Source organism: Salvia hispanica, chromosome 4 (genome assembly GCF_023119035.1).
Source record: "Salvia hispanica cultivar TCC Black 2014 chromosome 4, UniMelb_Shisp_WGS_1.0, whole genome shotgun sequence".
Classification (NCBI taxonomy): domain Eukaryota; kingdom Viridiplantae; phylum Streptophyta; class Magnoliopsida; order Lamiales; family Lamiaceae; genus Salvia; species Salvia hispanica.
The window spans coordinates 27277728-27293270 of NC_062968.1; the positions used below are offsets into that span (position 1 = coordinate 27277728).

Sequence of the window (15543 nt, forward strand, 5' to 3'; positions counted from 1 at the left end):
ATCGGCGCACCCAAGTATACAACACGCTTCGATGCTGAGGAGGCCTGGAGGATGGTTGCCCACAAGAAGGTGGCCAATTCAAGACAAGCACATCGAAGGGGGTACACATCACTGACCCTGTACTCCGATTGGCACAAGTATATATCGAGTACAATCTCTTGGGTCAAGTGGGTACAACTCTCACTACTCCAGAGCTGTATTTCATGTGGTGTATGCTGAACAACGTGAAGGTCCACCTCGGGTACTGGACTGCCTATGCATGCCAGAGAGTCAGAACTCACTCCGACCGCCATCTCTACACGTGCAACTTGCTGGGAGCATACCTCCAGAGGAATGTGTCAATGAAGATAGTTGACTCGGTTTGGATGTTTTAAGAACGATAGAATATGCCTCGACTGATCTAGTTGTGAAGCCCTCCATAAAAGTGAGTTATAAGCCTTAAATACTTCATACTAACACAAAATGAGAGGGCTGCCACTTGATGCTTAGGGAGAGAACTTAGAAGGAGAAAAGTTTTTGGTGATAGAAATAACCTCTAGGGCCTAGGGAAAGGGTACTGGAGGTATAAGCTGGACGAAGTCCAGGGTCTAAAAAGGAGGAATAAACTGGACAAAGTCCAGAGTCTCGAAAAAAAAAAAAAAAAAAAAAAAAAAAAAAAAAAAAAAAAAAAAAAAAAAACTGGAGGTATAAGCTGGGACGAAGTCCAGAGAGAGAATAAGCTGGACGAAGTCCAGAGAGGAAAGGAGAAAAAAATTATACTCCCTCCGTCCCGGCTAAGATGACACATTCCTTAGCCGACACGGGGTTTTAGGAGTAATTGGTTAATGTGTTTAATTGGAGAGAGAAAAAGTGGGTGGAAGTATTAAAATAGAGAGAGAAAAAAAGGTGAATATTTTAATAGGGGTGAGAAAAAGTGGTTGAGTGTATTAAATGGAGAGAGAAAGTTTTCAAAAAAGGAAATGTGTCATCTTGGTTGGGACAAACTAAAAAGGAAAACGTGTCATCTTAAGCAGGACGGAGGGAGTAATAAGAGCAAAGACATGGGAACTCTCTGACCCAAGGCATTAGTGGTATAGCAATATAAGAGCGAACGATCCTAACATCCCTGGTGAGGAATGAGTGATCGAGGGAATCCAACAGTTAGTGAAGTTAGAGGCTATCTTGACAAACTGACAAGCCGATTAGATAGAAGAAGGGAAGGGGAAGATTCGGAGACTGTAGGTTCTTGGATTGACCTTAATCTTGTAGGGATGACTGCTAGAAAATAAACCAGTTTATGCATTTATGTGTCAATGTGTTTTATTATGTGTCTTTATCTGTTTTCTTTGTCTAAGTCCTTTAGCGTCTAGGTCTAGTAGTTTGAGTCTTTTTCTTTTTAGTAGAGTCGGTTAAGGGGAAACCATGCATTGAAACTTGTCTTATTCCTTTTTCTTGTCTTTATACTTGAGGACAAGTATGGTTTAAGTGTGAGCAGTTTGATAAGGTTCGTTTCATGCATTGGTTTAGGGTTAAAATTATGTGCATTTGGGACGCTAATGTGCGTTTATGAGTTCAGGTGTGTAGTAAATCTGCTGGACCTAGGAAGTTGCTGTTACACTGACCTGGCAGATGCAAAAGAGATGAAATTGAAGCAAAAATCAGAAGTCGTCGTTCGGACCTGGGAGAATCAAAAGTTGGCGACAGGAGCAGAATGGAGCGAGAGCAGATTATTTTAAAGAGTCTTACTCAAGGGCAAGAGCGTCAAATCACCAGAGGGATACCCTAGGGATCAGAGCCTCACATATATAAGGAGTTCAACCTTGAAGAACAAGACAACCACTTCTACACTTTCCTAGCTCAAGCTTTCGTTCCATGCCTTAGTTCCACACTTAAAAACTTCTCATTTCGTTTCACTGCGCACTTGGAGATGGAGGATTCTGGCCACCGTGGTTCTCATCATCGTTGTTATTTTGCTGTGTAACACCGCCTTGTGAAGGCGAAGAAACAATCTTTACTTGCTTTCGTTAGAACTTGTTGGTTTTAAGTTTCATAACTCTAGTTCTTGCTTTGATCTACTGGATTCAGACCTATTTCTAGTTATTATGGAAGTTTATGTTTGCTTTTGTTGGATCTTGCTGAGTTGATCTTTATTTCTTGTTTTTACTTTCGCTCTTGTTTATTGTTGGATGTTTGTAGCTGAGATCTGTTGGTTTGTTGATGGAGGTTGGGGATTTGCGTATGGAGATGTTTGGATTTATTGAATCGTGGTGTTTTTGAGTTGGAGTTTCGCGTATTTGGTGTTTGTTGTTTACGTTGTGCATGATCATGGCTGTTTACTTTCTGTTTCTGCATCCTTTAGGTCCAGTAGCGTAGATCTGTTAGTTTAGGCTTTAATTTCTCGTTTTAAGTCTAGATCTAAAGTTTGCTCTGTTTTCATGGTGTTTAATACTCTATTTTATCTGCTATTCTCGTTTGATTTCCGAAGAAGATGAAGTTGTTGGTAGTTAGAACCAGATCTGCTTTATGTCAGTACTTTTCAGCATGTACTTTGCTTTTTCTGCATGTCCTCCAGACCCTGTCAGTACGATCTGCTTTGTCTTTTTACTTTTCTGCATGCTTTTCCAGACCCTGGTAGTTTAAGGAAACTTGTCTTTACTTTTCGCTTTATGCTTGTCTATCCAAATTAGGAAAGTCCGTCTAGTTAAGTTTACTCCAGTTGTCTTAGAACTTTAAAATATCTCAGTTTCTCTAAGTCATGTATGTTCCGTACGTTTTCAGTTTTCAGACCCAGTAGGTAGAGTAAAGTTTTTCTTATCGCTCAGACCCAATAGTTTTAAGTTCTCGACCCACAAAATTGCGTGGCAGCAGCCAACCCCTTTTCCCAAAACATCCTCAAATGCAGTTTCGTAACACCTTCGTCCTCGTGGGATCGATCCTTTACTTCCCTGTGCTAAGTTGTAGTATAGTGGGTTGAGGTTTTTGAAGGAATAGAGTGCACCCAACGACCCCTTTCTGATAGTTTCATGATCTTCTAGCCTCTGAAGACTAGTCGAATCTTCTGGACCTGTTAGATCGAGTGACACATATATAACACACACCGCACTGCACGTCTTCTCTAATCCAGTCAATATACCTTTCCATATTCTTCTCGTGGATATTACCAGTTTCTTGTTTTATTTATCTTTAAATGTTTAGAATTATATGATTGGATTTTGATAAAGAATGTGATATTTTATGGCTAACATTTCTTTAACTTATTTTTAGCAACACTTGAAAATTTTATAATACGGCATTTGAAATGAAGTTGTATTACTAAATGAAAGAATTATTTATTGAATTGTGATTTAATTGAAAAAGAATTAAATTGAGAACTAGAAAATGACCATGAAAAGTGAGATGAAATCTTTCTTTTGGTCGAAAGTGAGAAGAGAAGAATGTTGTTTCTAGGGGTGTCGGAACGGGTTCCCACAGGTATCCAAACCCGATTTTGCGGGTACTCGTACCCGAAAACTTCAATATTACCCAATCTCGACCCGTATAGTTAAAAAGGTAACCCCATACCCGCATCGGGTATCTCAAACGCGCAGTTGCGGGTACCCAAACCCGCACACATAATTTGCATTGTGTATTATATTATTCAACGGTATTATGCTTTTAGTTTTCGCTTATCATCAATGCTAGTCATCTAATACAATAATTTTTTGTACATGTTTGAAATTACATAATGAATTTTGGGATTGTTGCTAGTTGCTACACTACGATTTTAGATTTATATTTTTTTTACTTTGTTGTATTTGCATAATTTCCAACTATTAACTATGCACAAGTATGATGATTTCTCATCTCTTAAATATAATATGACTATGTATGAAATATAATGCAAATCCAAATTTCAAATAAGCAAATATGATAGAAACATCAAGCACGTCTAAAATTAAATCACCATTCAAAAGTCTAATATAATATAAAAAATAATTCACTTTCATCAAAAGTCTAAATATATATAACTTCAACTAAAAGTCTATATACTTTAAATCTTTAATATAAAGACACTAAACTAATAAAAGTTTCACTTTCACCAATCTTGCAATCCTTCATTTGGTAGCGGATAAATAATTAGAAATAAAGTGTATCATCGGGGAGTATATATTGATTTGAAACTAATTAACTAAAATAAAATATTTGAAATTCCTATAAATAACTGGTATTATCGGGTTTAACGGGTATACCCATACCCGCAAAAATTTTAAACAAACTACCCGATCCCGCCCTGTTTCACATTGTCGTCGGGTAGCGGATCGGGTTGAGGATTTCCCAATACCCGCTACCCGTTTCGATACCCCTAGTTGTTTCACTGCTATGCCTACTCAAAATGATTAAAATAATTATCCAAATAATAGTTAAATACTTTAAATTAAATTGTATAAGTGCCTAAATTTACTGGAAAAATTTATACATACAGTATAGTAAGTCCCCTTAAAAAAATATAATGTAAGCTTGTTATGTAATTGGGCTGGATTATTCGGTTTAAACTTTCTTTAATAGTTTAATCCAACTCAAATTCCACAAAATTAGCCCATTAAAAAAGGAAATAATATACTTAACCACACGCGCGAGAGAGTAGGAATCCGGACTTACTTGCTAGGCCCAGTTGCCAGCTGTCAAGTTGGCTCACTGCTCCTGGCGCGTTAGATTCAAACAAAATGTTAGGTGTAGGGTAAAAGGTTAAAACGACACCGTAATGATGATTTTCCTTTCCTTTATTTTTTTCGAAGAAAATATTATTTAAGCGCATTTATTTACGAAAAGCTTTTCTCTGCAAAAACCCTAATTTATTTCTCTACTTACAATTTCTGGGAAATTCGTTGCAGCCTTGTTTCAGCTCTTGTTATTTTTCCGTTGCCGCTGAAAATTTTCAAAATTTCCTGGTAAGATATTGGTGATTTTTCTCTAATTTTCTTGATTTTTTCTGAATTTTGTCTCATTTTCTAGGTGCTATTTTATTCGTCGAAAATTTCGAAATTTGAGGAAGTGTTTCTGTTTGCCGAGGTGTAATTTTGATAGTTTTTTGGTATTTTTGCTCGATCCGTTTGTGAGTTTGGTGAATTCTGCTGAATTTCGGAGCTTTTATATCTAAAAAGCTGTTTCCGTTTTTTCTCAACTTGTTTCACTGTGTTTCTTTTTTCAAATTTCAGTTTCGCGTTTCTAAATTTGACCTTTTTTTCTTGTTTTTCCCAACAAATTGCTTTATTCATTTGAAAATTTACTGCTCCTGTGCTTTAATTTCAATTGAATGTAATTGCTGGAAATGGCAATGGTTAGGGTTTCGAGCTTTAATTTAAAGCAGTTTCCTTCAACATCTACTTCAGCATCTAATAATGATGATTTGCAATTGTATTCCTCAGTTAATTTTGGGAATTAGGGCTAAAAATGTCTGCATCATTTGAACCGACGCCGCCGGCGATGGCAAATCGGGAGCCGTTCAGCATGAGCTCGCCGCCGTCGATGGCCAATCGGGAGCAATTCAGCATGAGCTCGCCGCCGTCGCTGGTGATGAACCCGGCGACTTCGCAGCCGCAGCTGGACCAGCAAATGCACATGTCGTTTATGAACTCCGACGGCGGCGCATTCAGGCAAGTGGTGGGCTCTTCGCCACCGCCGTTTCAGTCTAATCCCGCTGGCGCCGCATTGATAAGTCAATCCTCCACCGAACAGAAGAGGAAGAGGGGCCGGCCAAGGAAGTACGGTCCCGATGGCAGCATGAGCGCTCCATTGGGTTCGCCTAATGCGGTTATTCCGCAGCACGAGCAGCAGCAGCAGCAGCAGCAGAATTTTTCGTCTCCAGCGGTTGCTCCTCAATCTACAGAGATCGTGCCGCTGGGGATTGACGGGTCGGGCTCGCCCACGGCCAAGAAGTCCAGAGGCAGGCCCCGTGGTTCGAGGAATAAAGTAAAGCAGCACGGCCAAGCTTTAGGTAATTTGGACCTAGTTTCTGTTATTTATAAATGTTGTTGTGAAAAAGTTATCATCTTTTCAATAAAATATTTATTTTGTATAGAAAAATTCTTGGGTATGACTGTCACCATGTGGGAGCATGTTTTCTATATGTGTGTATATATTATTTATATTTACCAACTATATTATATGATAGATTCTGATTACATGCTTGGACCACATCCTAACTTATTTGTGGCTCTGATATTTATTGTGTTTTTCTTCTTTCAGTTTATATTTGGTAGAATACATAGATTATAGTAGTAATCACTCTCGATTTGCTGAATCTAAAACTGCAACCAAAATCCAGGATCTAAGATTTTAAGTTTAGGGAATTTTACCAGCATGCCCCTGTGTTCCAGCTAGAATCTTTCTTTCAATCTTATAATTATTCTGTTGTGTCTGTATTGAATTATTCTAGCTTTCTGTATTGTTGCCGAATCGTTCTGCATTTTTACTTATCAGACATGCTTAGTGAAGATCTTATTGTAACTGGGAACAGGCAATGTAGTTCTGTTGTCTTATTGGGGGTGATGTTTCCATTTGTTTTCTATTGGAGCATTATTTATTATTTTCCTATTTGCGTTGTAGTTCTTATTCATATTGTCACTTTGTTAACTGCTGACTGAAGTTCTGCTTACAGGATCAACCGGTATCAGTTTCGTACCACATGTTCTCAATGTGACTGCTGGAGAGGTTAAATATTTTCTTTCTGATTTATTGATTTGTTTTCTTGAGAATCCTTTCCCTCTTTATAGCTTCATTGTTTCCAATCAAAGTTGGTCAATTAAACTAAACTGTTATATCCCTTTGTGGTTCTGGAAGTCGAGCAGAATGGATTGAAATAGATCATTTCAAAATAGTACTGAACTTGAGCATTACTTGTTACAGGACATTGCTTCGAAGATAATGGCCATTTGCCAGAATGGACCAAGGGGAGTTTGTGTTCTCTCTGCCAACGGGACCGTATCTATGGTAACACTTGTTCAGCAAACATCATCTGGTGGAACTGCCACCTTCGAGGTATTACTTTTCTTTCTTTTCCATATTTATGTGATCTGCATTCCATATTCTTCTGGATGTTTCATTTTAAGGATTTCGGTCCTTGAATTTCTATTTCAAATTCAAAATATATCCACTGCTTCCTAAAGGTATCTTTAATCATGTGAAATGAATGACTTAAATTTCTTCGCATGGATTTACTTTTTAGCATCTATAATTGGTTTATAAAACACCAACATTATCTGAATGAGTCTCTGATGCTTCATCCGGTTGTGCAAATCTAGATTAGACTCTCACTACTTTTTAGACGTTTTTTTAAATAAATGTTCTTATTGAGGTATATTATCTAATTTCCTGGTTTATAATCAAATCAGGGGGAAAAGTTGTCCAAATTAGTTCACACTTCATTTAGACGCCATCATAACCGTTCTGCTTGAACTTTTTCCATGGCTGTTACATTTACATCATTATGTAACTCCTCATCTTGAATAAGCATTTGCTGTTCTGTTCTTGGTTTAATTTTTCTTATTCAATCTTCGTAGGGTCGGTTTGAGATTTTATCCCTCTCTGGATCATTCATACTGACTGAAGTTGCCGGTCAGAAAAGTAGAACTGGTGGGTTGAGTGTTACTTTAGCTCATCCTGACGGAAGCATTATGGGTGGCTGTGTCGCTGGTTTACTGGTTGCAGCATCCCCTGCTCAGGTCAGTCTGCTTACCCGGAAAAAGTGCTTCCATTACTATACTTTATAAATTTAAAGAAACTTGGTCTCCAGATTATAGTGGGAAGCTTCATGCCCGACACTCAGAGGCAAGCCCCGACAAACTGCGTGGAGCCTTCATCAGCTCCAAGACTGAACCAAGGCCAAGTCGGTGCTGGTGGTAGCAGCTCGCCATCACGAGGGACTCCCAGCGAATCCTCAGGTGGAGCGGCAAGTCCGCTGAATTTGAGCTCGGGCGCGTACAACATCACACAGGGCATGTCAGGTATTCCATGGAAATAAGTAGTTGCAAAATGCTTCTTCCATAAAGAGTCTGGAGATTATGTGACATTAGATTTGGTGTAATATTATTTCCTGATAGAGACTGAAACATGGGATTCCTTATTTAGTTTTTCGCAATGCATTGCAGTAGAGCAGCTAGGTTCTTACTTCTTAGTTCTTACCCAACTGATGATTCTTGATTTTCATTTGTTGTTGTAAAAACGCTTCTTAGTCGGCTCCTAGTTTAATCTTCTTCTTAATTTGGTCACAAATACGTGCTCGTCTTTCGTTGAAATACACAAACTTTCATCGATTTTTCACGTAGTTGAAGTTTAGTTCTGTAAATATTTAAGACATCCATCTAAACATTAATTTTGAAGGTAATTGCTTTTTGTGAGAAAGGAAGTTGGTATATTTAGAAGTAAATTTCCAATTCAAGTGCAGAGCCAAAATTAATTGGTGATTCATTGTCGACTCTCCTTGAAATTGTCACACTTAATTGTTATCTGGATTTAACTATAAAATAACAATCCATAGTAAATATACATACTGGTGTAATATATGATTATATATGAAAGGGCAATTCGCCAAAATTTTTATTAAAAATTGTGAAAATTTTAGTACAAAAACGTGTAATATTGTTTAACTCACTAGTGATGAAATTTATTATGATTTTCCTGCTATCGTATAACATATAATTTCAACAAAAAAATTTCATCATGAGATAATTAAGAAAAAATTCGATCATGAATATTGTGAGATAAACTAGAATTTAATTGAATTTATCTTTTTTTAATAAATTTATCCTATATAAAAGGCGATATTGCTAAAAGCAATCATTTCATCATCGTAGCTAATTACGCAGTTTTCTCTTGTAATATGTCACATAAAACTAAAAAACAAACACTTTTCCAATCAACTAGTTTTATTCATTGAACATCACAACAACAATAACATCAATGATAATGAGAAAAGGAAGAAAACAACAACAATACTCGGAAAAAAAGTTCAATCGATATATCACTTGCTTTTGGTTGGGAATGAGGCCATTTTGTTGATACCACACATCCCTTCTGGCTTCCCATTGTTTCTCTTCATCCTTATAAATCCTTTCTCACCCCATTTCTCCCCCCAAGAATTCTTCACTATCACATAGTCCAATCCTTTGCTCGTGCCATATCCAACGGCCGCGACTCCGTGATCGAGATCCGTCCCACAATGCCCGTCAAACACGCCCTGCAAAAAATCAAGGCACCCCGTTTACTTTGATCAACTGATTACTAAGCATATCAATCTTTTTTTTTTTTTTTTCTTAATAACGACTTATACAATTGAAAAATACTTACCCCGTGGTAGAACTGGAAATCTCTCCCAGAAGCATCGATGGCCACGCTTAGGGGTTGGTTTGCAAGAGCTTTCAAGAAGCTAGTTTCGTCATTTCTTGGCACGTCATGGTAGCCATCGATCGTCACAACTTCCGCCTCATCCTAAATTGAAATGTAACTAGGTAGCTTAGGAATGAGTCCAAAATAACATTCTAACTGTTGATAAATAGGTCAAAACTTACTCTGCTTTCTTGGCAAGTGCCTTCCTCCATGAGGTAAGGGTAGTCGTCTTCCTTATGTAGGCCGTTGTTGGAGACAATGAAAGCAAACGCATAGTCCATTAGGCCTCCGTTGCAACCATTGTTGTAAGCCGTGTCACAGTCGATGAGCTCTTGCTCAGACAACTCGGTTAAGTTTCCCGTCACAATTTGGTTGATCCCTTCTACTGCAGCCACAGTCGAAAACGCCCAACAACTTCCTGCATTGCATTATGATTGAGTATTTGAATTATTACGAAATAAATCAAATTTAAATTATCACACAAAGTAATTAATAAATGTTATGAACTTACCACATTGACCCTGGTTCTTGACCCGTGTGACGGCTCCTTTCTTCCTCCAATCCACGGATTTAGGCAAATCCACGAAATCCCTATACTTAAAATTCTCAAGAGACGTGTCCCTCTTGGGAATTTGGTCGGATTTGAGACCTAAAAACATTTTCTTGAACTCATCATGGCTCAAATCCGAAAACTCGTTTAACCCTAGCCAATAGTTGCTAACAACCTTATTCCTCTCATCAATGTGGTGCAAATTATCCTTAAATATCTCGAACCTATGCAACTTCTCTTCAATGCTTTTGTAAATCTTGCCATGCTTATCGAGCCAAGATTCGAAAAGATTGATGAGTTTGTCGATGCACGTGAGATCTTCAGGCTCATAGCCCACGATCGAGAGATCACGTGCACAGGCTGTGGTGCCGGCATAGAATAGCACGAAAGCGGCTAGAATAAATAGCTTGGAACTTAGAGAAATAGCCATGTTTTGTATGCTAGAATTGGAATGAGAAGATGATGAGAAACAATGGAGATTCTTGAGATATTTATACATGTAAAATAAGTATATTTTATTACATATTGCTTTTGATTGAAGTAAGAAAGTATAAAAAAAATGTTGGCTGACTATACCGAGACTTTAAGGTTAATTCTATATGAACAGGCTTTCAATCAAAGCATGTGTGAAATTCTATGCTTTGATCAATAATCATCTGATGAAACACCTGATGCTATGATTTGGTAAGCAAAGTTAATTTTAATTAGTAATTTTAGGTATTTTGAGATTTCGTAGAGGTTGGACGGAATCTTCTTCCCGGAGAGACAATGTGACGAGAGGGAAGAAAAGTGATAAAGCTGCAATTTAGGTACTGCGCTACGTAATTGTGTCATTTTAATAGTAAAATCAATACATGTAAACCATTTTATTTTATTCTCTATCCGATTTTACTTTCGCTCTAATTTTTTTTTCTCTTTCTTTACTTTTTTTTCCCAATGATCTTTTTTTGTTTTGTCTCTTATTTTATTCTCCGTGTATTTATTTTTGTCTCCGCTTAATTCACTAAACACTCATCCATTAATCCTCTTACAAAAAATAACTTAATTATGATGGAACAGAGAAAGTATATCATTACTACTCTAAAAAATATTACTCTATATATCAGTATTATAATAAAACATCAAACATCAATAATATATACAAAAAAATCATACATAAATATAAATTAAGCATACATCAATAAGTTTTTTTTTATCAATCACTTCATTTTCCTTTCAATAGCATCAGCTTCTATTTGTGAAATATGGCTTCCGCCACCATCGTCGGTGGAGGCGGCGCCATCTTCTTGGTGGGAGAGTTGGCCTTGGGCCACCGCGGCGGCAGTGGTGTAACCTAACATCATTTTGTAGTTCTCCAAATCTGTACACTTGAGGTGAGGGCTGCTTTCTAATGGCAAATCCTTCATTTCGATCACTCTTTCATGCTCGTGATCATGTTCATGTTCATGTTCGTAATTTTCTCTCCTCAGCTGAACTTGTCCTTCCATTTTCTTGACTTTGAACTTTAATTTGAGGTCTTATATTTTTTTTTTGGTAAAATTAATGAAGTCTGGAGATTATATATTTACAAGTTGGCCGCATTTATAGATCCTATAAATCCGTGTGTTTCTACCTTTAGAATTGGAAAGTGTTCCATATAATTATAAATAGGATTTCATTCATTTGGAGATAAAAGTATATGAATTATGAGCAAAATATCACAAATTTTCTTGTAATAATGCCAATCTAATTTCCAATAATCTCACAAGGATAAATTTAGAGGTCTGGAAATATTGTCACGCGCCAATTACTATTAAAGAAATATTCTTCCTATGTCTAATGCTCCTCTTTTCCTACTAAAATTCACAATCCTAGTATCATTATTGGTTTTGCCAGAAGTAGATAGCAAAATAAAACTAACTAAAGAAAGAAATGAAATACAATAAATTCTGTCTATTCTTTCCACTTCCAAATTCTGTCATCTAGTAAATTCCAAAGCATGTGAGAAACACAACATGTCAACGTTGAACCCTTATCCTTCACACAAACAACCAAAGCCAATTTCTGGCTCACAAACAACCATCAACTTATCATCACACCTCCACACATCTTTTCCAACCCAAAAAACAAAACACAAAGCCATAAATTCTTACAAACAAACCAACCATTTTTCCTTTTAGAAAAAGCAGAAGAACAAGAAATCTCAGATCGAATCATGGCAGCAAACTATCCAACTTCGAGAAAGTCCAACACTCAGATCCTCCAGGAACTGGAGGACCTGAGCGACTCCCTATACCAATCCCACATGTCATCCACAACAACACGGAGAACCGCCTCCCTAGTCCTCCCCAGGGAGTCCGTCGTCCCTCCAATCTCGTCTGGCGAGACTGGACCGGACAAAGAAGACCTCAACCCCAAACCCCGGTCGAGGCGGATGTCCCTGTCCCCGTGGCGGTCTCGGTCAAAGATGGACACGGAGGACATCCGCCCCAAAGACCCCATCAAGTCCCAAAAGAGCCTATTTAGCGACGAAACTCCCACTGCAACTGCTGCCACTACTACTCCCGAGAAAAAAGGCATTTGGAAGTGGAAGCCTATAAGAGCACTAACTCACATAGGCATGCAGAAGCTGAGCTGCCTATTCTCCGTCGAGGTCGTGGCGGCCCAGGGCCTCCCGGCCTCGATGAACGGGCTCCGCCTCTGCGTCTGCGTCCGCAAAAAGGACACCAGAGAGGGTGGGGTCCAGACCATGCCCTCCAGAGTGTCCCAGGGCGCCGCGGATTTCGAGGAGACCCTCTTCATCCGCAGCCACGTCTACTACAGCCCGGCGGGAAGCGGGGCTCACATGAAGTTCGAGCCGCGGCCGTTCTTGATCTACATGGCCGCGGTCGACGCCGGCGAGCTGGACTTCGGCAGGAAAACAGTTGACCTGAGTGGCTTGATTCAAGAATCCATTGAAAAAAGCTTCCAAGGGACAAGAATCCGGCAATGGGACACCAACTTCAGCCTTTCAGGAAAGGCTAAAGGTGGTGAGCTAGTTTTGAAGCTAGGCTTCCAAATCATGGAAAAAGATGGAGGCGTTGGTATTTACTCCCAGGCAGAAGGCCAGAAGTCCGGGAAAGCCCGGACCCACTCGCCTTCTTTTGCCCGGAAGCAGTCCAAGTCATCCTTCAGCGTGCCTAGCCCAAGGATGACTAGTCGAGGACTCTCCCAATTAGGAGCCGGCTCGGAAGACCTCCCTATGGACGACCTGAATCTTGACGAGCCGGCTCCTCAAGCCACACCCCTGCTGGAGGCAGCTACTAAAACAGACAACAATGACAACAACAACGATATCGAAATCATTGATTTTGAGGTGGAGGATAAGGGAGTTGAGATCCAAGATGAGGAAGAGCAGAGTGAGAGTTCAGACAAAAGATCAGTTTCAAGTGAGGTTGTTAAGGAAGTTGTTGTCCAGGATCAATCCCATCTCACAAGATTGAATGAGCTTGACTCCATAGCTCAGCAGATCAAGGCGCTTGAATCATTGATGGGAGATGAGAAAGCACTCAAATTGGATGAGGAGACAGGATCACAATCCCTGGATGCAGATGAGGATAAAGTGACAAGAGAGTTTCTCTCAATGCTTGAAGGTGGTGGTGGTGATGACAATGACGACGACGACAACGAGTCCAAATACGAGGATGCTCGGATGCAGGCTCTGCAGCTGGAAGACGCGTACGAGGACGAGGAGGGAAAAGAGGCAGAGGTTTTCTTGCCGGATTTAGGCAAGGGGCTCGGCTGCGTTGTGCAGACGCGAAACGGGGGGTATCTCGCATCTGCGAATCCGTTCAACGTGGTTGTCGGGAGGAAGGAGACGCCGAAGCTAGCAATGCAGGTGTCTAAGCCAGTGGTGATTCAGTCAGAGAAGGGAGGATTTGAGGTGTTTCAGAAGATGGCTGCATTAGGCCTTGAGGGGCTGTGTAGTAGGCTGCTGTCGTCGATGGCGCTGGACGAGCTGTGTGGGAAGACGGCCGAGCAGGTGGCGTTTGAGGGGATCGCGAGCGCGATCATACAGGGGAGGAGCAAGGAGGGCGCCTCGTCCAGCGCTGCGCGGACCATCGCGGCCGTGAAGTCCATGGCCGCGATGGCGAGCAGCGGGAGGAGGGAGAGGGTGTCGAGCGGCATTTGGAATGTGAGCGAGGAAGGGGTGACGGTCGATTATCTTCTCGGGTTTTGTTTGCAGAAGATCGAGGATATGGCCGTGGAGGCGCTTAAAATCCAAGCGGAGGTCATTAAGGACGAGGCGCCTTTTGAGGTTTCGCCGCTTAGTGATGGTGGTGTTTTTGATTCGGCCGTCGCGGTGGAGGAGTGGATTGGGGGGGGTATGGAGTCCGAGGCGATCACGGTGGCGGTTTTGGTGCAGCTCCGCGACCCCATCAGGCAGTTTGAGGGGGTCGGGGGGCCTATGGTGGTGTTGGTGCACGCTGAGGCGTGCACCAACGACACCAACGAGGATGGGGAGAGGAAGTATAAGGTGTCGAGTTTGCAAGTTGGGGGGATGAAGGTGAGGAGCGGAGGGGCGAGGGTGGGGTGGGATACGGAGAAGCAGAGGCTCACGGCGCTGCAGTGGCTCGTGGCGTATGGGATGGGGAAGGCCGGGAAGAAGGGGAGACGAGGGGGTGCAAAGGGGCCGGACGCGCTGTGGAGCGTGTCGTCGCGGATCATGGCTGATATGTGGCTCAAGGCTATTAGGAATCCTGATGTGAAGTTCAACACAAAGTGAGGGATATGAGTTTGTTGTATTTTGTTTGTGTTAGGTTGGATTTCAATTTATATAGTGTTTGGTCTTATAGTAACTTTTACTACTATTTTTTTGGAAATTTGGAATAATTTGCTTCTGTATACAAGAAGGATTGCTGGTTCTGTTTTTATAGTATAGTTTTGTTATAAGTTGCATTTCTATAGGAAGATAATTTTGCTACTACTATGTTTTTTTGTTTTAGGTTTTTGAAAGTGGATAAGATTGCTAATGTTATGTTTTTGCTCAATAACTTATTCACAATTTGCATGCAAACTGTGAATTCTGCTGCACATTTTGCTGAGGGATTGTGGATGAATGATTTCTAATTTATTATAGCATTTTATAGAGAATATTATATTGGAAAGGCATTAAAAGTATGATAATGCAACAAGATATTAGTTTGATGTTGTGCATTATATTGACTATTGCATTGTTATCATGTTTCGATCTCGTATTTTTATTTCAATTGATCCATTTCTCCTATCATTAATTAATTTTAGAGGATTGAACCTTTTTAAACGAAGAGAATATCACTAGGGTTTTATCGATCCCTTGTTCTCGTTTCAGTTACTCAATAAAACATTTTAAAATTGTTCTAATGAATACATATCTCCCTTAGACTTAAAAATTACAATCTAACGCAATTTATTTATTAAATTTAATGAATGTTAATTCTATTATAGGCAAGACAAATCGAATCTACTCCATTCAAACAATATTGTCGTTGTAGGGTTTTTATCAGGCCCAATTGTTATATTTTTATGAGATTAGGCCCATGGGCTTGTACAGTGACAACAGTCCATTGATCACATCTCTCTTTGATACACTCAACGAAAAAAATTAACAAAGTCGTGTTTGACGAGGCAGCGATTGAGACGATGAATTTTTT

At 39.8% G+C, this 15543-nt stretch overlaps 3 protein-coding genes across 3 annotated transcripts; 2 read left to right on the top strand and 1 right to left on the bottom strand.

Annotated features, from left to right (window-relative positions):
- Positions 1-4769: 4769 nt before the first annotated feature.
- Positions 4770-8229, top strand: LOC125185208 (AT-hook motif nuclear-localized protein 10-like). Its single transcript, XM_048081708.1, has 6 exons — positions 4770-4907; positions 5385-5953; positions 6617-6669; positions 6865-6996; positions 7518-7679; positions 7751-8229. The coding sequence occupies exons 2-6, from the start codon at positions 5410-5412 to the stop codon at positions 7976-7978; spliced, it is 1119 nt and encodes a 372-aa protein (XP_047937665.1). The 5' UTR covers positions 4770-4907; positions 5385-5409; the 3' UTR covers positions 7979-8229.
- Positions 8230-8864: 635 nt separating this feature from the next.
- LOC125218737 (cysteine protease XCP1-like) lies at positions 8865-10348 on the bottom strand. Its single transcript, XM_048120474.1, has 4 exons — positions 9854-10348; positions 9525-9760; positions 9304-9444; positions 8865-9193 (listed from the first exon to the last, which is right to left on the bottom strand). The coding sequence occupies exons 1-4, from the start codon at positions 10320-10322 to the stop codon at positions 8978-8980; spliced, it is 1062 nt and encodes a 353-aa protein (XP_047976431.1). The 5' UTR covers positions 10323-10348; the 3' UTR covers positions 8865-8977.
- A 1610-nt stretch (positions 10349-11958) lies between these two features.
- Positions 11959-14803, top strand: LOC125224043 (protein PLASTID MOVEMENT IMPAIRED 1). Its single transcript, XM_048127386.1, has one exon. The coding sequence runs from the start codon at positions 12087-12089 to the stop codon at positions 14634-14636; it is 2550 nt and encodes an 849-aa protein (XP_047983343.1). The 5' UTR covers positions 11959-12086; the 3' UTR covers positions 14637-14803.
- Positions 14804-15543: the final 740 nt, after the last annotated feature.

Coding starts and splice junctions, on each gene's coding strand:
- LOC125185208 (XM_048081708.1), top strand. CDS start 5,410: ATGTCTGCATCATTTGAACCGACGCCGCCGGCGATGGCAAATCGGGAG. Junction 6,997..7,517: donor GTGGAACTGCCACCTTCGAG/GTATTACTTTTC, acceptor CAATCTTCGTAG/GGTCGGTTTGAGATTTTATC. Junction 7,680..7,750: donor TTGCAGCATCCCCTGCTCAG/GTCAGTCTGCTT, acceptor CTTGGTCTCCAG/ATTATAGTGGGAAGCTTCAT.
- LOC125218737 (XM_048120474.1), bottom strand. CDS start 10,322: ATGGCTATTTCTCTAAGTTCCAAGCTATTTATTCTAGCCGCTTTCGTG. Junction 9,761..9,853: donor CAAGAACCAGGGTCAATGTG/GTAAGTTCATAA, acceptor AATGCAATGCAG/GAAGTTGTTGGGCGTTTTCG. Junction 9,194..9,303: donor ATTTCCAGTTCTACCACGGG/GTAAGTATTTTT, acceptor GATTTTTTGCAG/GGCGTGTTTGACGGGCATTG.
- LOC125224043 (XM_048127386.1), top strand. CDS start 12,087: ATGGCAGCAAACTATCCAACTTCGAGAAAGTCCAACACTCAGATCCTC.